Source organism: Myodes glareolus, chromosome 22, assembly GCF_982192425.1.
Source record: "Myodes glareolus chromosome 22, mMyoGla1.1, whole genome shotgun sequence".
NCBI lineage: Eukaryota > Metazoa > Chordata > Mammalia > Rodentia > Cricetidae > Myodes > Myodes glareolus.
Window position 1 is genome coordinate 12281196 of NC_142047.1, and position 27658 is coordinate 12308853.

At 50.9% G+C, this 27658-nt stretch overlaps 2 protein-coding genes and 1 pseudogene across 4 annotated transcripts; 1 reads left to right on the forward strand and 2 right to left on the reverse strand.

Moving 5' to 3' along the window:
* Positions 1-1967: 1967 nt before the first annotated feature.
* Misp3 (MISP family member 3) lies at positions 1968-4038 on the reverse strand. Of its 2 annotated transcripts, none has more exons than XM_087900518.1 (3): positions 2991-4038; positions 2529-2602; positions 1968-2253 (listed from the first exon to the last, which is right to left on the reverse strand). In XM_087900518.1, the coding sequence occupies exons 1-3, from the start codon at positions 3532-3534 to the stop codon at positions 2239-2241; spliced, it is 633 nt and encodes a 210-aa protein (XP_087756644.1). In that variant the 5' UTR covers positions 3535-4038; the 3' UTR covers positions 1968-2238. The 2 variants fall into 2 exon arrangements, with proteins under 2 accessions (XP_087756644.1, XP_087756645.1); XM_087900519.1 differs by having other exon boundaries at positions 1968-2256; positions 2991-4037.
* On the forward strand, positions 3455-27150 carry Palm3 (paralemmin 3). Of its 2 annotated transcripts, none has more exons than XM_085682187.2 (7): positions 3455-4229; positions 21129-21177; positions 23084-23164; positions 23623-23765; positions 23874-23958; positions 24930-24975; positions 25107-27150. In XM_085682187.2, exons 2-7 carry the CDS (start codon positions 21133-21135, stop codon positions 26912-26914), a joined length of 2208 nt encoding a protein of 735 aa, XP_085538313.2. In that variant the 5' UTR covers positions 3455-4229; positions 21129-21132; the 3' UTR covers positions 26915-27150. The 2 variants fall into 2 exon arrangements, with proteins under 2 accessions (XP_085538313.2, XP_048300449.3); XM_048444492.3 differs by lacking the exon at positions 3455-4229 and adding an exon at positions 18243-18409.
* LOC125407155 (basigin pseudogene) lies at positions 14017-17943 on the reverse strand (annotated as a pseudogene).
* Positions 27151-27658: the final 508 nt, after the last annotated feature.

The window sequence follows — 27658 nt, forward strand, 5'->3', positions numbered from 1 at the left end:
TGGTCTGCATAGTTCTAGGACAGCCAGGACTACAAAGAGGAAAAAGCCTGTCTTTAAAAAAAAATTATGTGTGTGTGCATAAGTGTGTGTGCCTGTGTATTCCAGGGAGCCAGAGAATAATTGTGTGCTACTCAAAATTTTGTTCTGGGAACTAAACCTGGGTCCTCCGCGTGAGTAACAAACAGATTTGGGTTTTGTTGTTGTTGTTTCTTTGTGTGTATGTGTGTGTGTGTGTGTGTTTGGTTTTCAAGACAGAATTTCTCTATGTAGTCCTGGCTGTCCTGGAATTCACTGTAGACCAGGCTAGCCTCAGAGAACCACCTGTCTCTGCCTCCCAAGTGCTGGGATTAAAGGTGTGTGTCACCACTGCCCGATAAAAGCTCAACTTCAGAGCCAACTCCCCAATCCTGAATTTTCTCTTTCAGGAACAGTTCCTAGGTTAGAGATAAGCCTCAGTGGTTAAGAGCACTTGCTGTTCTTGCAGAGGACCCAGGTTCAGTTCCCACCACCCATCTCTAGTAGGTTCATAACTGACTGTAACTCCAGTTCTGGGGATCCACCACATTCTCTGGACTTCAAGGGCATCTGTACATCTGTATTCACACACATACCCCAACACAAACACACACACATAACTGAAAAGAAAGTAAGTCTGGTGGGTGAAGAGATGGCTCAGCAGTTAAGGATACTTTTGGAGGACCAGAGTTCATTTCCCAGCACGCACATGTTGCCTCCTAACAATACTTCTAATTCCAAGGATTCTGATGTCCTCTTCTTGCTTCTGCAGGCACTACACACAAGTGGTGCACACACACACACACACACACACACACTAGCAAAAACTCTTATACACACAGCATAAATCCAAAAAATAGCTCTGTTAAGAACTTTCAAGGTAATTCTTAATCACAGAGAGAATTTGAGGCCAATATGGGCCATATGAGGGTGGGCAGAATACCCACTAGGCACTTGGCCCCTCATTACCACCATTGGGACTTTTATTTATTTAAAAAATTATCTTGCCTGGTGTTGGTGGATCACACCTTTAATACCAGCCCTTGGGAGGCAGAGGCAAGTGGATCTCGGTGAGTTCGAGGCCAGCCTGGTCTACAAGAGCTAGTTCCAGGATAGGATCTAAAGCTACAAAGAAACCCTGTCTCAAAAAAACCAACAAAAATAATTATCTTTACAGCTGGGTGGTAGCGGAATGCCTTTAATCCAAGCACTTGGGAGGCAGAGACAAGTGGATCTCTGAGTTCGAAGCCAACCTGATCTACAGAGTGAGTTCAGGATAGCCAGGGCTATGCAAAGAAACTCTGTTTCAAATATATATATATATGTGTGTGTGTGTGTGTGTATGTATGTATGTATGTATATAATTATTATATAAGTATAATTTTAATTTATATGTATATGTGTACGTTTTGTGTGAATGTATTCAATGTACGTTCGGGTGCTCCCGAAGGCCAGAAGAGGTGAACGGATCACCTGGAGCTGAAATTAGAAGCAGTTATGAGCCTCTCATGTGACTGCTGGGAACTGAACTCAGGTCATTTACAAGAGTAGCAAGCACTCTTTACCCTGAACCGTCTCTCCAGCCCACCCCTGGCATTTTTCACTATTGTTTATTTCGCTAGAGCAGGTACAATTTCATAGCACCTCTTTCTAGCAGCTCCCTGAGCATCCAAAGGATGCCTTTGGCGTGGATAAAAGCTGAGCTCTGGAGACCCAGAGTGGAGTTTATGAGCCAGTGCGCAACATTTTGCACTCGTACCACCAGGGGGCAGTAGGGCTCCGACCTCCAGTCCGGGGTCAGCAGACAGCCCAGAGACCAGAGCGCTTTTCGAATTCCAACATTCCGGCGCGGTTCTCTCGGTGGCTTTCCTGAGCGTCCTTCACCCGCCCAGCTCTCGCTCCACCCAGACTAAGGGGGGGGTTCCAGTAGAAAAACAGCTTGCACTAAAGCCTAAGAAAGGAGGGAGTGGGGGAAACTTTATTTTGTGTTTCACTCACAGGTTTAGCGGGTGGTTGTTAGTTTTCCAGTGAAGACTAAACAATTTTAATGGAGAAAGGTGGTTAATTTCATAGTCAGCATCAAGAATGTGCAGGATTTCAAGTTGCCATTGAAGAGAGCTGGCCCCTTCCTCTCCAGGACTTCTGCTGATCCGGAGGGTAACTCTACCCTGGCTCTTTATTGGGGACGTCACTTCTGGCCATGTGTCCCAGCCTTCGCAGACCTCAGGGTCTGCGCTCCTACTAGGGTGGAGGGGAGAGAAGACCACCACCATCAGGGACAAGAGCTACAACCAGGCGTGGGGGGGGGGGCGCGTTGGGGGGGAGGGGTGCGTTGGGGGGGAGGGGTGAGGCAGTTTGGGCTCCAGGTCCCAGCTCCTCTTCACTCTCCGGGTTGCGTCTGGGACTTCGAGAGTGGCGCTTCAGGGAACCGGGATGCACTTTTGCCTTCCCAGCGCCCAGGCGCTGCAGGGAGGCGTGGGAGAGCGACAAGCTTTGAAAAGTAAGGCTCCTACCTTCTCCAGGCCGTTCTCCGAGGCCGTTCTCCGCGGGGGCCAGATCACCGCCAACTTTCCGTCTCCCCTGCTCGCTGTGGGGGAAGGGACACTCAGCCGCGGCTGCCCCTCCTCTTGCTAGTTGGAGGATGGCCGCACCCCTTAAACACATACAGGTGTGCACTCCTACCTCCCTGTGGAGGCCTCCACCCAATTCTGGGGACCCAAGAACAGGAGTGAGGCAAACCTAGCATAGACAGGAACCTGAAATCTACAAGGGACCCGAAAATGCCAGAAGCAAGCCAAGGTTCCAAGACAATGTGTGGTGGATCTGGGGACCCTCACTCCGGGTATGGAAGTGGAGAATAGAAGGCGAACCCCAAGAAGAATAGTTAAGAGTCCCGGGAGTCTGCAAGCCTACAGATGAAGGGTCACTGGAGGTGGAGACAGCGGGAGTTCTGGGACCCGGGGTGACTGGCTTACGGGTGAGGCTCGGCGCTGGCTCCCGGACCTCAGCGGCCCCGTAGATACTGCGCCGCTGCAACTGCAGCTCCCGCTCGCGCTCGCGCACCTGGCGCACCTCTTGCTCCAGTAGCGACGGGGAAACCAGAGGCGGCGGGTGCCCCAGCAGCGCGCAGCCGTCCTGCATAGCGGGGTGCAGCCGGCCTCCCGCCTCCGGCCGCCGCTGCAACCCCCCGCCATCCTCCGCCGCAGCCTCAAAGAAGCGCTTGAGTTCGTCCAGCGGCTGTAGCCGCCGCTGGGCGCTGGGCAGCGGAGCCGCCGGGCTCGCCAGCGCCGCCTGCCTGTGAGCCTCGCGTTCGATGTCCCGTTGCATCTTCGCGCCGGCCCGAGCGCGCTCCAGGGCGCGCGGCAGTGGGGGGCCGGGACCGGGCCGGCTGAGCACCGGTCGCACACGCAACTCGATGAGTTCCTCGCCCGCACGGCCGGGACTCAGACCCCGACTCCGGCGCAGGCTCTCCTCGCGCTCGCAGCTGCGGCGGATTTCGCGCTGGATGGGCGTCTCCATCAGTAGTTCCGCAGGCGCCGGGTTAGATGCCGGCTTCGGTGGAAAACACACCGGGAGGCCTTCGAGCAGAAAGAGGGGCACTGCCCCAGGACCTCCGTTATCCGAATGCCAGGCGGCCCAGCTACAGAACGTCCGTCCGGGCTTTCTGTGTCCTGCTCAACTGGTACTTGGGGGACTTGGCTCTCTGGCTCCGAGGTCTCCAAGTCTTCCGCTCCAGAGGTTTCCAGGACCTCACTGCCTCCCCGGCAGCCCTCGGTGCCCTGAGTCTGCGGCTCCCGGATCACGTCGTCCTAAGATTCAGGTGACCCCAGGACTCGGCTCTCGAGTGCCGGAGCCTGGATGTTCAGAGTTAGGCGCACTTTGAAAATTTCAGTTCTCTGGGTCGGGATTGAGATGCCCAGACAGGTAGGACGCGGTGATCTGCGCAGTACCTGTGGTTGCCGCCGCCGCCCGAGGTTCTAAGGCGTCGCCAGCCCTCTTCTTTGACCCGCCTCTGGCCTCCAGGAACGTCCCCTGGGGGCAGGACTGGGCACCGCCCCTGGCACCTGCCAGCTGGGTTCGAGCGGCCCTGGGCCCGCCCCCAAGGCGAGGACTCCTCTGCTGGACGCCGGATTCCCGCCACCTGAGTCCAGGGGTTGATTGAAGGAAGAGACAGCTTCTTAGGAAAGGGCTACCCTGAACTCCCTACTCAGGAGGTAAAGTCTCGCCTTCTTGTTCTGGGACCACGCTGGTACTTTGGGGAGGGGGGGCCTCATTTGCCATCATTGTCTGGCGACCAGACCTCTAGTCGAGCGCCGCGCTGATCTCCGAGCCACCTTACAGGGCGTTCCCTCGGGCGTCTTTCCCTGACCTCACCAGGCTAGCTCAGCAGGTGCCCCTCGCGGTCAGCGACGTTCCCGTGGCCTCCCGGTCCTCGCCCCACGTAGATCACGGCTCCACACAGCTCGGGTCCCGCCCCAGGGCGGCCGGGGGCCGCCGCACTGCGAGCTCCTGCTGCCCTGGGCTGCTCTACCAGATTCGCAGCAGGGCTGCGGCCAGTCAACCGCCTGGAGCAGCTTCCCTCCCCTCCCTTCCAGAAAAGCCCGCAAGGCGTTGGCGGCCTAGTGTCCCGCTGGAACAAGCGAGGACTGAGAATAGAGACAATATAGCTCTTCCTGGCCTCCGCCGAGCAGTTGCGTTGCGGCTGGAAAGCGGTCAGCTTGGGACAGGTTGCTGAGGTAGCCCAAGCTGGGGCAGGAGCCACCGGGTTAAAGGGGGAGATCTGTTTCTGGGGCCGATCTGTTGTTGTTCAAGTGCAGAATCGATGCTCCAGACTGCGGGTCAACCACTCACTCTCGTGGGATGCCGACTTTCATAAAACCGGCCCACCTCCGCGTTATTCTATAGTAATCTGGAAAAAAAGACAATTACCTAAAGAAAATAGAAAGAGGGGCTGGAGAGATGGCTCAGTGGCTGAGAACACTGGCTGCTCTCCCAGAGGACCCGGGTTCAATTCTCAGTACTCACACGGCAGCTTACACTTGTCTGTAACTGCAGTTCCAGGGCTTCTGACGCCCTCACACAGACATACATGCAGGCAAAACACCAATGAACATAAAATAAAAATAAATTTCAAAAGAAAATAAAGGAGCCAGGGTGGTGGCTCACTTCTTTAACCCCAGTACTCGCTCAGGAGGCAGAGGCAAGCTGATCTCCAAGAGTTGGAGACCAGCCTGTTCTACGGAAACACTTCCAGGTCACCCAGGGCTACATTGCGAGGTCTTGTTCCAAAAAACAAACAGGAAATAGAGGGCTACCAACCACCAACAATTTGATCACTCCTTCTTGTCTCTCCTCTTACATCTGGCCTCAAGTGCTGCCTTCTCTTGGACGGGAAAGATGGCTCCTCATTTAAGAGGACCGGCTGTTCTTCCAGAGGACCAAGATGGTTCACACTAATCTGACTCCTTCCAGGCAGAGCACCAATACACATAAAAATAAAAATAAACAATTTTTAAATAATAACAACAAGGCCTGAAATAATGACTTGGTTTGTAAAGTGCTGGTGGCCCATGTATAGGGCCAGGGAAAGGCAGGAGGATTGGATCCCTGATGCCGATCAGCATCTAGTCTAATCTAGTGGGTGAGTGCCAGGCTCAGTGAAGGACCCTGCCCTTGTATGGAGGCATACACATTTATCACACATGTACACACAAAAGAGACTGGGGACATGACTAACTTATAGAGTGCTTGTCTGTAGGTGGAAGGCTGCTCGGTCGTTTCCCGGCAACCTAGACCCAAAATAAACACACAGAAACTATATTAATTTCAATACTATTTGGCCAATAGCTTAAGCATATTTCTAGCTAACTCTTACATCGTAAATTAACCCATTTCTACTAATCTGTATATTGTCACATGGTTGTGACCTACCGACAAGCTTCCACCCAGTGTACAGCATCTGTGTCCTGCTGCGGCTACATGGCTTCCTCTTGATTCTGCCTACTCTCTCCTCCGCTATCTGCATGAAATTCCCTCCTTGCCCTATTCTGCTAAACCACTGACCGAAACAATTTTATTCATTAACCAATAAAAGCAGCACATATACAAAAGGATTTCCCACACCATTTCCCCTTTTCTGTCTAAATAAAAAGGAAGGTTTTAACTTCAACACAGTAAAATTACATATAACAAAACAGGTATCAAGTAAGAATTACAGTTACAATATTTATTTTATATCTACTTTATCATTTATCATAACTAAGGAAAGCTATAATTATAACTATCTATTCTTTAACTCCTTCAAAGACTCCAAAAGGATATAATATTACCTGAGAAAACAGGAAGTGCATCGTAAGCAACTTCCAAAACTCTAGAATTGACAGAGACATCTCACTACCTGGATAGTCACCCAAAGTTCTTCAGTATCATTGGGGCGTCCATCTTCAGCCTACAGACCCATAGTATCCAGCAGACTTTGCCATAAAGCAGGAAATTTCAAAGACAGTTCTGCCTACATTGGCAATTTGTCAGTCACTTTCTTCTGTGTCCTGCAGAATGTCTGGCAGACTCTTTCATGAAGCAGGAACCCTGACGGACATCTCACCTTAGACGAGTTCAGCAGTCATTTCTCTGTGGGTCCTACATGTCCAGTTCATCAAGCAGTCCAGACAAGAACAGTTTCTTGCCCAAATGGCTAATCAACTCCATGAGGAGCTGTGGAGGGCCGGACCACATTCTCCATTGCTTCTAGGAACAAAGGTAGAGATTGACCTCTGTGACCCCAAGGTGTGGCAGTACACGCCTTTAGTCCTGATGCCTGAGCGGCAGAGGCAGATTGACCTCTGTGACCTCAAGGCGTGGTAGTACACGCCTTTGGTCCCAATGCCTGGGAAGCAGAGACAGGCAGATCTCTGTGAGTTCAAGGTATTGTAGCACACGCCTTTAAGCCTTTAATCCCAGCGCACGTGCTTGGTAACTCTCTACCGCTGAGTCCCTGCCTACTCCCGAGGCATCATCTGGGATAATGGGCAGCGGACCAATCCAAGAGTGACACGTCAGAAGCGAGGACTGTTTCCTTTATAAGGGCTGGGTTTCCCCTCATTCTGGGTCTCCGCCATGTAAGCTTATGCTCTCCCTCTCAAGACGCATAAAGCTTTACTGCAGAAGAATCCTAAGTGTCCCGCGTTGTTCTTGCGGGTGAGAAGGTAGCGCGGGGCAAGGAGCCTCTTCAATGCCCATCTTCCTCTTGAAGTAGATTGGTGCTGCCAGGAGTAGATGTGCCTCATTGTCATGAAAAGTCTTAAGTTCTTAAAACATTTTAAATGCCATATTCTGTTAGTCTTTGAAAGGTTTGAAGAATAACTATATATCTGGAAAACCTAACATGATTACAAGTTTGACTATTATAAATGACTATCTATTAATCTGTATTGCTTAATTATATATTACATTTTGAAAAAAGATTTATTATAAATTTATTTATTTATTATGTATGCAATGTTCCTCTTGAATGACCATCTCCCTGCCAGAAGAGGGCACCAGATCTCATTACAGATGGTTGCAAGCCACCATGTGGTTGCTAGGAATTGAATTCAGGACCTTTGGAAGAGCAGGCAGTGCTTTTAACCTCTGAGCCATCTCTCCAGGCCCTTCTTTTTTGTCTTATGTGGATTCATGCCCCAGATGGTGGGCACCAATCTGAAGGTGAAAGACTGCCCTTTCACAGAAGCCCAGACCCGATATAAACACACAGAAACTATATTAATTGCAATACTGTTTGGACAATAGCTTAGGTGTATTTCTTGCTAGCTCTTACATCTTAAATTTCTACTAATCTATGTATTGTGGTAGGCTATGTGATCATGGCCTACCGGCCAGGTTCCACCCAATGTCCAGTATCTGTGTCCTGCTGTGGCTACATGACTTCTTGATTCTGCCTCCTCTCTCCTCCTCTATTTTCTTGGAATTCCCACCTTGCCCTATTCTGTTAAGCCACTGGCTGAAACAGCTTTATTCATTAACCATTAAAAGCAACACCACTTGTCAGCATACACAAAGTCCTGGTTCCATCCCCAGCACTGCCATGGTGGTACATGCCTGTAATCCAGCACTTGGGATAGTATATGCAGGAAACTCAGAAGCTGAAACTTATCCTTGGCTACACAGTAAGTTTGAGACCAGCCTGGGACACTGTTATAACAGATACTTTAATCTCTACATGGCATGTTGTACTCTGTCCCTTCCCCTCCACCAGGGCCCCTTGTTTGCCCAAGCAAACAAGCCTTCCCCCATCAAAGGGCACCTATGATGCTTACTTGGCAGAGCGAGTCTCTTTCCTCCTCTGCCCTTTTCCACTTGGCTTCATCTGACTTGGCCACCATTCCCTTCTCAGACTCTGGTTCTGTCTACTGATGACTTCCATCAAGGTCACCAGGTAGGAGAGAAGGCAAACAGGATATATCACCTGTCCTCCACCCTCAAGCCTACTGGCTGCCTCCAACTACACACAAAACTCTTTGTAGGAGTCGGACAGTGACTACTTGTTGCTAACCTGGGGCACTATACTATATGAATGTTGAGAGTGTGTAAATTCTCTTTCCACTCAACTCCTTAGTCTCTCTCTCTCTCTCTCTCTCTCTCTCTCTCTCTCTCTAAGATTCATTTATTTATTATGTGTACAGTATTCTGCCTGCATGTATGCCTGCTGGCCAGAAGAGGGTACCAGATCTCATTGTAGGTGGTTGTGAGCCACAATGTAGTTGCTGAGAATTGAACTCAAGACCTCTGGAAGAGTAGCCAATGTTTTTAAGCTCTGAGTCATCTCTCCAGCCCTTCTTTTTTTTCCCCCCAAGTAACTGGGACCACAGGCACATGTGGCCACACCAGGTAGACTGTGTATTTTCTTTTTTTTTTTTTTTTGGTTATTAAAACGTTTATTGAAAGTTTTTTTTTTAAATTGAGCTCTACATGTTTCTCTGCTCCCCTACCTGCCTCTCCCCTCCCCATTTCAACCCTCCCCCAAGGTCCCCATGCTCCCAATTTACTCAGGAGATCTTGTCCTTTTCTACTTTCTACTTCCCATGTAGATTAGATCTATGTAAGTCTCTCTCAGTGTCCTCATTGTTGTCTAGGTTCTCTGGGATTGTGGTTTGTAGGCTGGCTTTCTTTGCTTTATATTTAAAAACCACCTATGAGAGAGTATATGTAATAATTGTCTTTCTGTGTCTGGGTTACCTCACTCAAAATAATGTTTTCTAGCTCCATCCATTTTTCTGCAAAATTTAAGCTGCCATTTTTTTCTCCATTGTGTAAATGTACCACATTTCCTTATCCATTCTATGGTTGAGGGGCATTTAAGTTCTTTCCAGGTTCTGGCTATGACAAACAAACGTGCTATGAACATAGTTGAGCACATGTCCTTGTGGCACGATTGAGCATCCTTTGGCTATATACCCAAAAGTGGTATTACTGGGTCTTGAGGAAAATTGTTTCCTAATTTTCTGAGAAATCACCACACTGACATCCAAAGGGGGTACAACCCCCTTTGCATTCCCACCAGCAATGCAGGAGTGTTCCCTTTTCCCCACAACCTCTCCAGCATAAGTTGTCATCAGTGTTTTTGATCTTGGCCATTCTTTCAGGTATAAGATGGAATCTCAGAATTGTTTTGATTTGCATTTCTCTGATGACTAAGGATGTTGGGCATTTCCTTAAGTGTCTTTCAGCCATTTTAGATTCCTCTGTTGAGAGGTCTCTGTTTAGGTCTGTACTCTATTTTTTTTTTATTGGATTATGTGATCTTTTGGTGTCCAATTTCTTGAGTTCTTTGTATATTTTGAAGATCAGACCTCTGTCTGATGTGGGGTTAGTGAAGATCTTTTCCCATTCTGTAGACTGCCGTTTTGTCTTGTTGACTGTGTTCTTTGCTTTACAGAAGCTTTTCAGTTTCAGGAGGTCCCATTTATTAATTGTTTCTCTCAGTGTCTGTGCTACTGGGGTTATATTTAGGAAGTGGTTCCCCGTGCCAATGCTTTATGTTGAGGTCTTTGATCCATTTGGACTTGAGTTTTGTGCATGGTGATAGATATGGGTCTATTTTCATTCTTCTACATGTTGATAACTAGTTATGCCAGCACCACTTGTTAAATATGCTTTCTTTTTTCCATTTGATATTTTTTGCTTCTTTATCAAAGATCAGGTGTTCGAAGATGTGTGGATTGATACCCGGGTCTTCTATTGGGTTCCATTGGTCCTCCTGTCTGTTCTTATGCCAATACCAGGCTGTTCCAGTACTGTAGCTCTATAGTAGAGTCTGAAGTCAGGGATTGTGATGCCTCCAGAAGTTCTTTTATTGTACAGGATTGTTTTGGCTATCCTGGGTTTTTTGCTTTTCCATAAGAAGTTGAGTACCATTCTTTCGAGGTCTTTGAAGAATTTTGCTGGGATTTTGATGGGCATTCAGTCCTTCTTTTGGTTTTAGAGATTTTTATGTGTATGTATGTGTATGTAAATCAGTGCAGATTTATGCAAATGAGCTCTGATGCTCTTGGCTCTCCTCAGGAGAGAGATTAAAAGTAGTTGTGAGCTACCTGGAATGGGTGCTAGGATCAAACTGGATCTTCTTATGAGTGGTTTCTTTTTTAAATTTTATTTTAATTGATGTGTACGTGCACATATATGTAGGTACCTGAGGATGTCAGATGAGGGCAATTTATCCCCAGAGCTGGAGTTACAGGAGGTTATATGTTACTGGACATGGCTGCTGGGAGAATCGAGTCTGGTTCTTTGCAAGAGCAGTAAACACTCTTAACCACTGAGCTATCTCTGCAGATGTTGTTTTTGTAATGAAATGGGAGCCTCACTGTGAAGCCCTAGGCCTGGGGCTTAGCATGTATACCAGGTTGATCTTGAACTCACAGAGATCAGCAGAAGCCTTCAGAGTGCTGGAATAAAAGGTATATGCTACCATATCCTGCCGTTGTTTTTGTTTTGAAACAGAGAACTCCAGATACTCCTGTCTCAGACTAGAAAGTTCTGGGATACAAGCGTTACTCAGACCCACAGTTAGAAGTCTGACCTTGCAAAATCTCAAACTCATGCTTTATTTATTTATTAAAAACATATCTTTTTTAGTTTTTTTGAGGTGGGGATCTCACTCTCTGTCTCTGACTGAGTTGAAACTCACAAACTTCAAACTCAGAGACCCATCTGTTTCTGCCTCCTGAGTGCTGGGATTAAAGGCGTGCAGAATCACGACAGGCCAGCTCCAGGTTTTGAACACCATTTCTATAGTCTCTTCTGAGGCCTCCTGCCCTCAGCCTGCAGGGGGACAGACACCTCAGACTGAGCACTTGCAAACTGAGTACTCCTCACACACCCTGGGGTGCCTATGTTTGTCTCTTCAGCTCTTGAGTCAGGCTGGTGCGGGAGCTCAGAAAGGAAAGATGCTTGCTTGCCACCATGCATTGTGCCGTGAGTTCCGTCGCAGGACCTATATAACAGAAGGAGAGAAAGTAACTCCTCCATTTACCCTCTGCTTCCTGCACTGTGACACGTATGCACACACACACACACACACATGACACATGATGAATTAAAATTTTGTGGTGTGACACTATTCTTGGAGAGATTGGAGCAAATATCTGCCCATCCAAGATAAGGTACCAAGGACAGACCCAAGTGAGGAGACTACCAAAGTCCAACTTGGTAAAACCAATGAGTTTTATTGAGGTTACTTACAGGAATATGGGTAAAGGGTCACTTACGGAAACAGAAATGACTCAAAGACTGTTGCATTACTGAGAACCCTAACCCAGCAATGGTGACAGCTCACAGAAGCAGAGAACCTGGAGTCACTGTACAGTCTGATGATTGCAGTGTCTCTGTCAGGCACTCAGTTCCTCTGAGAGTGTCTCTCAGAAGTTCTTGCTGGGGGAGGGGGTGGTCCAAGTACATATATTCAATTTCAGGGACTTCTTAAAGCCTATAAGTTGTTTACTTCTTTTTGGTGTTTTTGTTTTTGTTTTGGGACAGGGTTTCTCTGTAGTTTGAAGCCTGTCCTGGAACTCACTTTGTAGACCAGGCTGGTCTCGAACTCACGGAGATCCACTTGTCTCTGCCTCTCAAGTGCTAGGATTAAAGGCGTGCACCACCATCACCCAGCAAGTTGTTTACTTCTTGAGCTGGAGGAGTTTCCCTGCAGAATGGAGTGTTTCACTGCCAGTAGACCATCCGGCATCTTAACTAGCTATACAATGTTTAAAAGTAAAAAGCCCAGTTGCCTTTACCCCAGCGCTTGGAAGGCAGAGATAACTCTGAGTTTGAGGCCAGCCTGGTCTACATAATGAGTTCCAGGACAGTTAGAGCTACATAGTGAGACCCTGCCTCAAAATACAAACAAAAGGACGTCTCCCTCCAAATACTAAGTGCTAGGGCTGGAGACATGGCTCAGAGGTTAAGAGCACTGACTGCTCTTCCAAAGGTCCTGAGTTCAGTTCCCAGCAACCACATGGTGGCTCACAGCCATCTGTAATGAGATCTGGTGCCCTCTTCTGGCCAGCAAGCATACAGACAGACAGAACACTGTATACATAATAAAAATTAAAAAAAATTAAAACAAAAAACAAAAAAACAAATACTAAGTGCTAGACTAAAAAAGCACCTGGTGCATACAGCACTTCCCCTGCAAGCCTGGTGCCCCGTGTTCACATCTCCAAAACCCACTGTCTTGGTTCTGGTTCTACTGCTGCTGCGACAGGACCCTGTAACCAAGGCAACTTACAAAAGAAAGAATTCATGTGAGGCTTACAGTTTCAGAGGGTTAGTGTCCATGACTGACTATCGTGATGGGAAGCATGGTATGGCATTGGGCAGTAGCTGAGAGTTTACTTCATGAAACACAACCAGAGGCAGAGAGCGAGAGCTAACTGGGAATGATGTGGGCTTGTTTTTGAAACCTCAAAGTCCAGTCACAGTGACACACCTCCTCCAACAAGGCCATCCCCTCTAATCCTTCCCAAACAGTTCCACCAACTGGAGACCAAGTATTCTAACATATGCGCCAATGGGAGCCATTTTCATTCAAACCCCACATTCGCTGGTTCTAAAATTACCTCCCTTAGGAGATACAAATATCACCTACCTCTTCCCGCTCTGTCCCAACGACAAGCCAAAGGTGATCCCACCAGTGTTCATACTAGGGAACCAATGAGTTTATTTGACTTACAGAGCAGTGGGTGAGGGGCTAGGCCTGCATCCAGCACGGGTGATGGGTGATGGCTTCCCAGTGTCTGTGTAGTCCTGTATAATTCCCACACAGAGGCTGGTCATGGTGGTGCGCATCTGTAGCAGGTCCTTCTTTGGACCGCCAGCTCCTGAATAATGACACGGAGACCTCTTAATAAGTATGAAAGCTTGGCCTTAGCTTAGGCTTGTTCCCAACTAGCTCTTAGAACTTAAATTAACCCGTTTATATTCACCTATGTTCTGCCATGTGGCTCATTACTTCTGCTTAGTACAGTACATCTGATTTCCTCTGCCTCTCTCCGGCAACACCCCACCTCAGATTCTTCCCAGAGTTCCTGTCTCTGTCTGGAAGTCCCACCTATTCTTTCCTGCCTAGCTATTAACTGTTCAGTTCTTTATTAAACCAATCAGAAGATGCCTTAGGCAGGTGAGGAAGGACAGAGACACATCTTTACACAGTGTGATCAGGCATCCCACAACACACATCTGCAATCTCCGTTGCTATGGTGAGATGGAAGGCGAGCCGCAGCGGATGCAAAGTACCTGTGTCTCAAACAAGAGGGCAGCCAAAGAGCCACGCTGAAGATTGTTCTTCTACCTTCACATGCACACAGTGGACTGTTATTTACCCACAGAGGGAAACGAAGCACTGATTGTCGCTGTAGTGTGGGCAGGCTGAGAACAGGATGCTAGCCAGGCGTGGCTGCAGTGCTGCAACCCCAGTGCTCAGGAGGTATAGGTAGGAGGGCCAGAACTTCAAAGTCCTCCTTCACCACATAGTAGCTTTGAGACCATCTTGGGCTACATGAGAATGTGCCCAAAAGACCAAAATTAAGTAAGTTAATTTAAAAAAGAAAACATGACGCCGAATGAGAGAGGTCTGATACAAAAGGCTACTCTGTGTCAGTGCCTCTGTGTTTGTGTGTGCGTGCAGAACAGGCAAACTGCACAGACAGGTGCAGGGGGTGTTTGCCAGGGGTGGGGTTCTTTGTGTAGCCCTGGTTTTCCTGGAACTAGCTGTGTAGATTAGGCTGGCCTTGAACTCGGAGATCTGCCTGCCTCTGTATCCCAAGTGTGTGTGCCACCACTGCCCAGCTTGAGATGTTCTTGATCTAGATAGAAGTGTGAGTGTGCTAATTGCCACAAATGGAAAATGATTTTTGCGGGGGGGGGGTAAGTAAGCCATGTTGTCCTTGGTGGGGATGGACTGTTCTATACAAGGACCAGGTGGTAGCTCTCTCCACCAAGAAGTCAGAGCTTACCCTTGTCTCTCTCTCTCTCATGGCCAAGGACAAGGCCCCATCCCCCACTCCACAGGGTTATAGTGACACGCTTAAAAAGTCAAAAACAAACCCCCCTAAGGAACAGATTCTCTACATAGAAGCCTTGTTTAGTTTAAATTAGAAACAGGTGCTGTGGGTGGCTTCTTCTAGGTGGACTTTCTGCAAGGCGAGGCTGTCTTCACCCAGGTTGGGGTGGGTAGGCTCAGGCTGGGACAAGATGGGACACAGGAGTGGAGGTAGACACTGGCTGGGGTCAGGTGCCCAGGTGCCCCCACCCCAGCCTGCTCTGCCACTCAGGTGCCGTTCCTCTGGCGTATACTCTTGTCCTTGTCGTTCACATGATGCCCGCTGCCTTCAGTGGGGCAGCACCAGGGTCATCCTCGTGCAGGGTCTGGTCTGGCTTCTGTCGCTTCTCATAAATGAAGATGATGGTGACCAACACCAGGACCTCGGCCACGATGTCCAGGAAGGGCCAGAGGGCGGCCAGGTGGCAACGGGTGCACAGTATCATCCTCTCCTGGACGCTACCCTGGGTGTTGGTGGCGTTACGCACGTAGGTACTAGGGTCGCTGTTGATATGGAGGTTGCTGACGGTCAGCTCTGACCTCTCCACTGTGGATATCATGATGTACTTGCTCACGGAGCCATTGGTGATCAGCTGATCCCCAGAGTCAGAGTCTTAAACCAGCTCTACCCAGTGACAGGAGCGTGGCGTGACTCGGACTTGCAGACCAGCCTCATGTTCTCTCCCTCACTGGAATGCTCTGACTTCTTTCCGACCTTGATCCGGGGTGTCCTCTCCACACGGATGTCGCCCCTGTCCACGTGCTCGGGAAGGAAGATGCAGGAATAGTCCCCAGAGCGGTCATCTGTGTCCACGATGTACTGCATCTGCAGGTCAGGCAGTACCTGCAGTACCTGGCCACCTCTCATCCCGCGGTGGCCAACAATGTCGTCACTACTGCTGCTCAAAATGCAGGTAAGGTATGTCTTGGAGCCGACATCATGGACAGAGGTTAAGATGGTGCCCACCTCCCTTGGCCGCCAGCAGCAGTGCCGCCACCATGTTACCTCCTTGGAAAAAAAAAATTTTTTTTTAAATCATTCAAGCCGGGTGGTGGTGGCATATGTCTTTAATACCAACACTCGGGAGGCAGAGGCGGGCGGATCTCTGTGAGTTCGAGCCTAGCCTGGTCTCTACAAGAGTTAGTTCCAGGACAGGCTCCAAAGCTACAAAGAAACCCTGTCTCGAAAAACCACAAAAAAAGAAAGAAAGAGAGAAAGAAAGAAAGAAAGAAAGAAAGAAAGAAAGCAAAGCAAAGCAAAGCAAAGCAAAGCATAATCATTCAAGGCAACTGCAAAGATACCTCAGTCCAAAGTTCCTGCTGTGTAGGCTTGAGGACCTGGGTTTGTATCTCCAGCACCCAAGTAAAGAAGCCTATGCAGGAGCCTGTGTGGGCAAGAGCCTTGTGCAGGGCAGGCTATGTGAGTGGGAACCTGTGTGTGCAGGAGCCTGTGTGTGAGGGAGCCTGTGTAGGAGCATGTCTCTAATCCCAGCACTGTGGAGACAGACACACAGGTGTGTTCCTGAGCCTTACTGGCCAGTTAGTTAGCCAAATGGGTGAACCTCTGGTTCAATGAGAGGTCCTGTCTCAGAAAATAAAGTGGGGGTGGATAGAACACACCTGACACTAACATCTGCCTCCATGTGCAAAAAATAGACACATATTAAAGAAGGATTAGGGCATGGCTATGTGGTGAGAGTTTGTCTGCCTATGACCCTAGGTTCCACTCCAACATACACAAATATGTATTCATATATATATACACATGTATACTCTCTCTTCCCATCCTGGAATATTTTCAGAATGATCTAGAAACTCAAATACAACTTTTTTTCCTCTCTGTACTAGGAATTGAATCTAGGGCTCGTGTATGCTAGACAAGCCTCTATCGCTAAACTGTGTTGAGCACCTGCCCTGCCTCCTCTGCCTTCCAAGTGCTGAGATTAAAGGCAGGCGTATGCCACCATCGCCTGGCTACCAGGCTGATTTTTAACTCATTCTGTAACCCAGGTAAGGCTTGGCCTTGCCAGTCTCCTTCCTCAGCCTCCCTAGTGTGGGAGCCAGCCATGATAAGTTAAATATGTACAGATCACCCAAAGGAAGTTCTTTACTTCCAACCATTACCTGCCAGAGTAGGACTCAGCCATCGATAAATTCAACAGAGGCCTGAGTCTCAGTAGTTTACCCTGAAGCAATACCTGGTTGCAGGAAGAACCACAAACTGAGATTACCTGAGCACCACCTAAAAACAGACCATTCAAAGGAAATGCCTAACATTCCAACCCCTGTAGATAGGACCACCTGCCAGCACACACGCACCAGGACGCTCCTAAACAAATGTCAGCCAATCAGGGGTCCTGAACCTCAGAAACTCCTCACCCCCACTTTTACTACTATAAAAACCCAACTCTAACTGAGCTCAGGACTCTCCGTTTATTCCGATATGTTGTACATGTGGAGAGACCGAGTTTGCAAACTTGCATAAAATAAAGGCTCTTTTGCTTTTACATACGGGACTCAGTCTCCTTGTTGACTTTTGGGGGGGGACTTCGCGGATGTGGGCATAACACCTAGTAGTGGGATCCCAGGTCAGGCCACCTGCCTGGAGTCTGTACTAGTGGGATGTAGGTGATCCCAGTCCTTGATGACAGCCCACAGCAGCATGGTGGACCTCGTGCAAGCAGAGGACCTCCATTTTACACGCCAAAGGTGAACAAGGGTCCCTGAAGCAGCCAGGACCGGGAAGGCTTGAATGTAGGTGAACTTACCACTCTGGCTGGAGGGGAGGGGCCTTGCTCGGAGTTCCTCTGAAGCACCTAGCAGAAACAGACTAGGGCTGCTCTCACAGGATAAAGATCAAACCTGGTCTAGTTGTGTTGGGCTGGCATCGCAACACTTAAGTGTTCAAAGGAAAGGAATCCTCAGTAGTGAACTGGAGATCACCTCCTGTCCTTTCTCTTCTCTCTCTCTCTCTCTCTCTCTCTCCCTCCCTCCCTCCCTCCTTCCCTCCCTCTTTCTTTTCTTTCTTTCGGTTTTTTGAGAGAGAGTTTCTCTGTGTAACAGCTTTGACTGTCCTGGAACTCACTTTGTTTGGCCTTGAACTCACAGAGATCCTCCTGCCTCTCGGCCTCCCAAGTGCTGGGATTAAAGGTGTGCACCACTGGCAGCATAACTGACCTTTCTCATTTCTAACTCCATCTCTAAACACAATAGAGTCTTCTGATCTGCAGGCCATTTGTACTTATCCTCCCATTTCACAGCGAAGCAAACTGAGGCTTTGAAACCTGATACCAGTTGCCCACAGTGACCCTCATCCCAGGCTTCTTGGTTGCCATGGTCTCCAGAAGCTGAGTCAGTGAGCTCTCCCCACTGCCTGCTCCAAGGTCCTAGAAAGGAGCCAGTGACCCTGGGCTTTTTCTAAAGTCTGAGTGCCCAACGCAGGCGCAGGCGCCGGTGTCCGGGCGGCCGCGGGTCAGTGCTTGGCCGCTCTCCCCCACCTGCTGGAGCACCGGCGTGGCTGCGTGCGTGTGAACTGGGAGGCAGCCGAGTGCAGCGTGAAGGCCGGAGGCTGGTAAATAATTCATCCTAAGAAGTTGATAGCGCTCCCCAGCACTGCCCCAGCCCCAGCCGGGCCGCGCCTCCCGCCCAAACCAGCCGGACCTGCTCTCCCGCTCCGCCCCGCAGCCCCCTCCCACCAACCAGGGCCCAGACTGGGGAGCTTCGGCTCACACTACGAGAGGGCTACTGGGCAGAGATGGCCCTGCAGACCCCGGTATTGTCCCCGGCCACAGCCACACCCATGTAAGTGTCTGGGGTGAGGGTGGGTGGGCAGAGTGAAAAGGCTGGCAACGGGGGTGGGGCGCTGACCTAGCCGGGAGCCCCAGCTGGCCTCTCAATAAGGAACCTAGGGGAGAGCAAGGGGTGCTGACGGTCAAACCTGAGGTTCCTTGAGAGCCATTTCCCCAGAGAGTTCGGCCTACTGCAAAGTTAGGCGAGGGACAGAGAATGTCAGGGTACAAGAATGTGCATCCAAGTTTAGTGCCTGCCACCAAACTCCCCAAGTCTGCAGAGTGAGCAAGAATGCTAGAGTCCAGGAAGGAAGGAAGCGCTCCAGCCTCCAAAGACTGGTAAAGTCGTAGTGTAGCGAGGCAGCGGCCACTCCTCTGCTCCTTTTCGGTACCAAGCAGGTTATGGCTGAGACGCGACCATGGAGTAGGAGATGAGCTACGTGAAGGAAGGTGTAGGGAGTTCGACTTAGCTGAGGGCTTTTCACAGCGAGAGAAGCTTGGTTCAGTAGCCAGTTCTTGCCTAATATGCGTCTGGTTCCATCCCTAGCAGGGAGCTGGATGGTCAGCGGGACTCCAAAGGATTATAGAAACTTCCAGAAAGACGACTTCCCTCCACTAGGGACCCCAATTCTGTCTTTCACTCTCCTGTGCCCTCCATTGCATTATTCACCAAGTACAAACCTGGTTGCTTAGCAACGGGAACCCGATCCCCCCCCCCCAGCAAGAGTTAGGGAGATAGCATCTTAGGAGTGGGACAGCTGAGGGGACTTCAGCCCTCCCCCAGGGACAGAGAGATGAACAACCGGAGTCTACACTTCCCTAGGGACACCTGTCAGGCGACCTTCAGCCCCTGCCCCAGTTGAAGTCCCCACCTCTAAGTGGGTCTCTGGCCTCCCATGGCTGCCCAAAGGAAGGTCTCTAGAGGCCCTGAACCCCAAACTGTGTGTTGTCAGCAGCGAGGGAGAAGTGCTTCCCATCTGCCTTCCTGACTTGGGACAAGTCTTGTGCTGTCTGTGTGTATGTGACTGAGAGTGTGTGCGTGAATGCATATACGTGAGTGTGTGAGTATATGGGAGGGAGAGTGTTTAACAGTGTATGTGTGTGGGTGCCTTGTGTGAGTTTGTGTGTGTTAGAGTGTGTGTCATGAGAATGTGTGCAAGGGTGTGAGAGTGTGCATATGTGTGTATTTTGTGTGTGTGTGTGTGTGTGTAGAGAGGACAACCTTACATTGTTTTCCACTCACCTTGTTTGAGCCAAGCAGTCAGGCTATCCTGCTGCAGGTTATCCTGGGCTATCCTGCTACTGCATGCCCCAGGCTATCCTGCTGCAGCATGTCCTGGGCTACCCGGATGCTTCATGCACCAGGTTATCTGGCTGCAGTATACACCATGCTATCCTGCTGCTGCATACACCAGGCTGTCCTGCTGCAGCAGCAGAGCTGAGAGGACAGGTTTAAGCTGGTTCTGAGCATCGGCTCACTGGGCATTGTCCCCAGCAATGGGCGAGTTCTTTAGCTACTCCTCAGAGGCTCAGTTTTCCCTTTGGTACATGGATCATAGGATCACGGGGAAGATTAAGTGCTTCTCCAGATAGGGCATTTCAAAACCTGACCGGCGTGTGGCCTGTGGCTACTTTGGCCGGGTCTGTTCCTAGCTGGAGTGTCAGATGGGGGGGGGGGGTGCGGGTGGAGCCGAGCAGAGGTGGCTGTGGTCCAGCGGAAGCCCTGCAGGGCACTTAGGGCACTATAAATAGCTCCGTTGTGCCTTCAGGGTGTGGCCGGAGGACCCGAGAGGACTTGGCTGGAATGTGGACAGTGGGGCTGGGATTCTCTCCCCGACCTGTTAGGATTTAGATTGACAAACACCTAAAGATCTTTGTGCCCACCCCGTCTGCCGCAGAGGAAGACAGGCTGGTAGATAGCCCTTCTGACCATGGGCTGAAGGAGGGCTAACACAACCCCACACCTGTGCTGGTCAATGATCATGTTATTTTGACAGTGCCTGTCCCCTAAATGAAGATCCAGGAGCCCCCTGGGGGTGGGAAAGCAGAATGCTGTCACATTTCAGTTAGGACAAGGATGGGGAAATATCAGGTTAAACCGTAAACCTCAAATCCCCCTCCTTGGAGCTCAAAGTCCACAGTGAGGCAGGATGGCCCAGTGACCCTTGCCCCCAGCAGGAAGAGGGTAGACAAGTAGAAAAGAGACAGTTGTGGAGTTACCATGGTAATGGTTTAATGGTCACTTCTCTGCCCCACATTCCCTCATACCCCACACCCTAGTGCTTAAGGGTGGAAGCTAAGGTTCAGAGAAGGCGTGGGACTAGCAAGAGACACAGCCTCTTTGGAGCCTGGCAGGATTTGAGAATGTCTGTGGTTGTTTGTAACAGTTATTGTAGTTATGTACAAACTGAATTAAGTGTGGAAACTGCTTAGATTGCTCTCTTGCACGATTGAGATCAAGCTATCCCTGCCCGGTTTCGCAGGTGAGCCTGAGGCTGAGAAAGATGTGAGACTCAGCCTTAGCTTGATGGTCTTGGTCTCTCATTTCCACCATCCAGACTCCAGTCAGCTCCCAGGCGCTTCCCTGGTGGAGAGGGGAAAACAGAGGCAACGCGCTGGGCTCTTTCTTGGCAGCCCAGAGATCTTAATTAGGAAAGGACTTTTAGGAGCCCGCCTGCTGAGGGATGGAGTCCTTGGGAAACGCCTCTTCAGCCCCGCCACTCTCTCTACAGGGTCATGGCGGAGAGCGCCCTCTATCGGCAGCGGCTGGAGGTCATCGCTGTAAGTGTCACACTCCCAGAACCCTGAGGCTTCTTCTTGCCCTGCTCCATCAGGGTAGGGAATGTTTACCCCAGAAGAAGCGAGTCTGGATCTATGAAGAACTGAGTTGCACCTTCAGCTCCAATCTGTCCAGGGAACCCCTTAGGCAGCTCCTGTGTCCGGTCCCTGTCACTGCCGGAATGGAGGATGCCTGTCTTTTGGCACCTCCAGAAACACCTCCTCCAATGCCACTTAAGATCTTAAATCTCCATATATCGCACCCCTCATTTGGAGTCTTTTCTTTGGGAACCCCATCCTATGAGCGCTGTTCTTCTGGTCTACCCGTTTGTCCCCTACCTCTCATTTCTCTGACAGCCCTCTTTGCACCCCATTCCTCACTAGTCTATTTCTGGACCTCAGCTCTCTGCACCCTCATCTTTGCCCTCCCTATTTCTGACTACCACGATGCACCTCTATTCTCCAAGCCAACTTTGCACTTCATATTTCTGCACCCTACATTTCAGAACCCTTTCTAAAACCTATTTTATTCCTTCCTTCCTTCCGTTCGTTTGTTCTTTCTTTCTTTCTTTCTCTCTCTCTCTCTCTCTCTCTCTCTCTCTCTTTCTTTCTTTCTTTCTTTCTTTCTTTCTTTCCTGTATTTTAACAGTCCTGGATGTCCTTCTGTCCTTGGTAGACTTGCTTGGTAGACCAGGCTGACCTCGAACCCACTAAGATTAACCTGACTCTGCCTCTGCCTCCCAAGTGCTGAGATTAAAGGCGTGCGCCGCCACTGCCCGGCGCATAAAACCTATGTTCTTTTTTTTTTTTTTTTCTTTCGGTTTTTTCGAGACAGGGTTTCTCTGTAGCTTTGGTTCCTGTCCTGGAACTAGCTCTTGTAGACCGGGCTGGCCTCGAACTCACAGAGATCCGCCTATTTCTGCAAGTGCTGGAAGTAAAGGCTTGTGCCACCACGGCCCGGCTAGAACCTTTATCTGGTCCCTGAACCCTGACCTCGGCGCCCTTGTTTCTCTGATCCCCACCTCCGTGCTCCATTTCCCTGACTTCCACTCTCTGCACCCCGTCTTTCTTCACGTCATCTTAGACTTTACCTCTTAGCGCCCCAACTCTTTGTAGCCTACTTCTGCACCTCAACCCTGGAGGCCGTCTGTACCCCAAGTCTCTGGCCACCTGCTGCACCCCTCCATTTTTCTAACCCTCCTTTTTGTACTTCATTTACTAACTTTCCCACCTCATCCAACCCCATTTTCTGGACCCCATTCCTCAGCCCCCCAACTTTAAGTTCACTATCACCTCGTTCATATTTCTGAACCCAATCTCTGCACCCCAACTTACCGCATTTCCCTCTTTGTACCTCATCTCTGCCTCCACCTCTATGCCTGAGTTTCTGGCTGTCTACCCCTGCACCCCCATTTTGAACTCCATCTCACTAGCACGTTCCCTACATCTAGACCCACATATCTTTGAACCCTTAAATCCTCTTTTTAAATAATTTTTTGTCGCAGGGTCTTTTGACCCAAAGTAGCCTCCGAGTTACTACTCCCTGTGTAGTCCAGGCTGGCATGAAACTCATGGAGACCATCACACCCCCACCTCCTGTCTTGGGGTTACAAACGTGTGCACCTCGCCTGGCCATCCTCCCCATCTTAGAAGCCCAAAACCCCAGTCCCCATTCCTAAGCCCCGCCCCATGCCCCCATCTGCGGACCACCATTGGGCGTGGCCGGGCCTCCGCAGCATCAGGGCGCGGCCGCCTGGTCCCGCCCCGCCCCTCCCGCTGCTGAGTCAGCACTCTGCGGCCCCCGCCAGCGGGAGGACGCCCCGGGAGGCCCGGGAGGCCCGGGAGCCCCGAGGAGGCGGGCGAAGGGCGGCACTGGACCCGCCCGCAGCTTTGGGTCGTGTGTGCGCAGGAGAAGCGGCGACTGCAGGAGGAGATCGGCGCTACGCGTCGGGAGCTGGAGGAAGAGAAACTCCGCGTGGAGCGGCTCAAGGTTGGGGACTCCGGTCCAGCCCCGGCAGTGAAGTGGGGCTGTCTTTGTGAGGCCGACTGAGAGACAATAGGAACCTCTGTCCGATTTAGGGAGGGGGAGATGAAGAGGAGGCGGGAGAAAGGTAGCCATGGAGACAGCTGCCCCTCTCTGGAAGAGTATGGGGAAGGTGAAGGGCTTCTCCCAGTTTGGATGAGATGAAAGGAGCCTTAGGTCAACGCTGGGGTGGAGAGGGGCGCATTGGGAGGTCTTTCTGAGCTTGGCAGGACCAGTCGACTGGGCAGGCTGGAAGGATAATGGTCGTGTGCCTCTGTTTGGGAAGGCTACTTGCTGGCAAGGTGTTGGGGGACAAGATATGGGCATGTCTTCCAGCCTGATGGATGTGCCCTCTGGGCGTTGCAAGCTATGGGTGGGGAGGTAGGCTTCCCGTGGCCAGCCCCGGACTCCCTTCCCATGCCCAGAGGAAATCTCTTCGAGAACGTTGGCTCATGGATGGGGCGGCTGAAGGGCCAGAGCGGCCGGAGGATCTGGCCTCCAAGGACCCGCAGTCGCCTGAGGGACAGGCCCAGGCTCGAATTCGTAATCTGGAAGACAGCTTGTTTTCGTGAGTCGGGAATCCCTGCTTTTGAGCCCTGCCCCAGCCTTTGACTGCCCTCAGAAATGGAGCAGGTTTAGTCCGGCCCGGTTTCCAGCGGCTCCCTCTCTCCCTCAGACTCCAGTCACAACTGCAGCTGTTGCAAAGTGCGTCCACAGGTGCCCAACACAGACCTGCTGGCAGGCCCGCCTGGCGCAGAGAGGTGAGGGGCTGGAAAGGATGGGGAGGAGGGGGTGTGGCCAGCAGCGGTGGAACCAGACTCAGCAGAGCAGCGCTCTCTCCAACAGTGGGTCAAACCCACTCACCGTTACTTTGCTCTTTGTTCTTGTGGAAGTTAATTTTCTTGTCTAGACCTTAGTTGCCCTATTCCTGAAATGGGAATACCAACTTAGAAGTGCCTTTGGGAGGGGCCGGCGAGATTATAATTTAAAACTACTACCCCAGTGTGACCTTGAACTCTCGCTCTTCCCACTCAGCTTTCCCAGCGGTAGGGTGACGGGCTTCTCTCACCAGTGCCTTGCTCACAAATGGAGTTTGTGTGCATGCAGGTGTGTTCAGCTGCCCCAGTTTCCTCACCTCTCTCTGTCGTCCCATGTGGGTCACACTGCCTCTTTGCTATCCCTTTACCTTGCTGTCACGGGGCAGTGCTGTTTCCTTAGTCTGAAACAACTGTCTCCAGCTCAGTACTCTGGACAGAGCACCCCCCCCCCCTCCTCCAGAAGCCCTGCCCAGGCTTGTCTCTACAGCAAACACTGACACCCCCAGATCGCTCCTGGCTTCATTTCCCACCATTGCTTCTTTCTCTCTCCCACCCCCATGTACAAACGTCATATTCCCATCATTGCTCCTTTCTCTCCCCCGCCCCAACGTGCAAACGTCGTGTGTTTATTTGTTGCTACGTTGATTACTTTCCTCTTCCCATCAGAACTTAGTCTGATTGTGTCAGGTCCGCTCAGGTTGGGCTCATGGCTCAGCTGTGCTGCACAGGTGGCCTTGAGTGCCCCAGGTGCTGGGCTCCAACCCAACACTTCTTCCCTGCCCCACAAATCCTTTGTCTATGGCAACCTCAGAAGCTGGTCAGTGAAGCATTAACATAGTATATTGGTGAAGCAGGCAGAGCACAAGCAGGTAGAAACCACGGCTGATTTGACCTTGTCTCTGTTCTCCTTGCAGGGTCCCCGTCCTCTCTCTCAGCCCACCATGGAGGCAGGTCCTGCAGGTAAGTATTGGAATCCCGAGGTCTAGGGTACAGCCACCACCAGATCACTTGACCCAAAAGAATCTGGGATGAGGGCCTTTTCATCCCCTGTCTTCCTGACCTCCCTACCATTTCCCCCTTCATTCCCCCAGGCCTCTGTGATGTGGACAAGAGAACCTCCCTGCCAGCTGGTCCAGTGGGCATGTCCCCCGAGTCCCCCTCTGATCCCAGGCAGGAGCTCAGTGAGGTTCTGCCAGCCTTGAGGCCATCCCCTGAGGCCATAGGGGCCTCTTCAGAAGCCAATGGCCCCTGCCCTGGGCATAGGCCCCTTCAAGAGCAGCTCAGCCTAGGGGCAGCGAGTGCCACTCAGGCCAAAGGAGATGGTGTGGTGGAGGTGGTTTGGGCTGGGCTTCGGGCCACGGAGAACAGTGCCACAGACCCTACGGGCGTGGAGCTGGAGGCCAAGGTGGAAGAGGTCGTGTTGGAGGCCATTGAGTCCAGGCAGGGCATTAGCAGCCCTGAGCTCCCCACTTGGGTGAAGGAGGGGAGGGGTGTGGTGGAAGTGGTCTGGGAGGGGCTGGGAGGCAGTGATTCCGATGTCACAGGGGGGTCAGACAGGGATGCAGAGGCCACACAAGCCAGTTCCCCGAGGCTCCAGGAGCAATCTGAAGCTGAAACTTCCAGAAAAGAGGAAGGTGCTTCCAGGGATAGTCCTGAAGGTGTTGGGCAGGGGGGCCCTGAAGGAGAGGAGGGGTCCTTCATCTGGGTGGAGAGAGTAGCCCTCAGCGAAGACTGGGAGGAGCTCTTGATGGAGGGCTTGGAAGTGCCTCCAGGGGTAGGGTGTGAGGGAGGACCTGAGGCTTTGGTGGGAGCACAGCTGAGAGGCAGTGGAGAGTCCTGGGAGGCAGAGAAATCAGAGGGCTCGGAAGAGAGGGGAATGACAGAAAACCTCAAGGTAGAGAGAGCTGGGTCAGCCGAGGTGCCAGAGCCAGTCCAGGAAAGAGAGGAAAGCCAGGCAGAAAAGGGGGAGAAAAAGGACGGTGAAAGCCCCCCTCTGGCAGAGGTAACAACAGATGAGGAAAAGTGGGCGGTGAAAGAGAAGGAAGATGGAGAGCCACTGGAAGTAGAAAAAGGAGGCGAGGAAGAGCCAGCCACCACTGAGACACCATTGGTGGCAGAGAGAAAACCAGAGGGCCCCCTGGACCCAGAGAGAAGAGGAAGTGAGATTCCATCAGACCAGGAGAAAGACAGTGAGAGCTCATTGGACAGAGAGTCAAAAACAAATGAGAAACTATTGGAAGGAGAACCAGGAGGTGAGGGCACATTGGATGAAGAAACTAAAGAAAGTAAGAAGCTTTTGGATGAGGAGCCAGGAGGTGAGGGCTCATTGGATGAAGAAACTAAAGAAAGTAAGAAGCTATTGGATGAGGAGCCAGGCGGTGAGGGCTCATTGGATGAAGAAACTAAAGAAAGTAAGACATTATTGGATAGAGACCCAGGAGGCAATGAGCTATCATCAGAGGCAGAGAAGACCCCAGGCCCCAAGGAGGAGGTGAGCCCAGAAGAACAAGACAAACCCAATGAAGGAGCAGAGTTTCTGGTGGAGGATGCCAGCCAGTCAGGGACCTCTCTTTTGGTTCTTGAGAAGCCCACATCAGAGGAACAAGGACTGCAAGGCCTGGAGAAGCAAGAAGGACCAGTGGAAGAGACAGCCAGGGAGCCTCAGCCCTGTGCTGAGAGTGAGGGTCCCCCCGGGGATGGCACCCCCCTCTTGGCAGAGACCCCAGCACCGGAGCAGCCTGTGGAAGGCCAGCCACTGCTCCATCAGGAGGTGTCCAGCACCAACCCAGGTGACCACCCCGCACCTACCTATGCACCTGCCCGGCAGCTTGAGCTAGCTGAGGCCAAAGAGGCTAGTGGCCCTAAGCAAAAGACGTGCCAGTGTTGTGTGGTCATGTGAGCCTACGCCTGCCGCCCAGCACCCTACTCCTCTCACAGCTACCTCGCTGCCTGGCATCCAGCAGAAGGTCCCAGGCACAGACAGGGTACCATAGGACTGGTGGTGGTACCCAGGAGACAGCAGGCCCCTGTGTCTACACCTGGGCTTTTAGACTCCCCGCCCACTGCCTGTGGCCCTGACTCCCTTCTGCAATGAAGCCTTTATACTTGAAAATTAAATGTTAAGGCACTCTGGCAGCCTGACTGTGTGTCTTCTTTTTGTTTTGTTTTGCCTGGTGTTTTTTGAGGCAGGGTTTCTTTGTGTAGCCCTGGCTATCCTGAAACTCATTCTGTAGACCAGGCTGGCCCCAAAGTCAAGAGATCCACCTGTCTCTGTCTCCCAAGCACTGGGATTAAAGGCGTGCACCACCACTGCCTGGCTTATTTATTTATATATATATTTTTTATGTGTGTGAGCATTTTTCCTGTGTCTAACCATGAATGTGAATGCTCATGGAGCCACAAGAGGGCACTGGATTCCCCAGAATTGGAGTTAGAGGTGATTCTGCGCCAACCTCTGGGTGTTGGGAACTGAACCTGGGTTCTCTGCAAGACCAGGGAACCAAACTAGTCTGCAGGAAAACAAGGACTTTTAACAACTCAGTCATCTCTCCAGCCTCTGGAATGTGCCTTTTGAGCTGGAATCACCTCCTTTTATGCTGCCTGGGAGTAAATCTTACTAGAATCAAAGGTTGTGGCTGGGTGA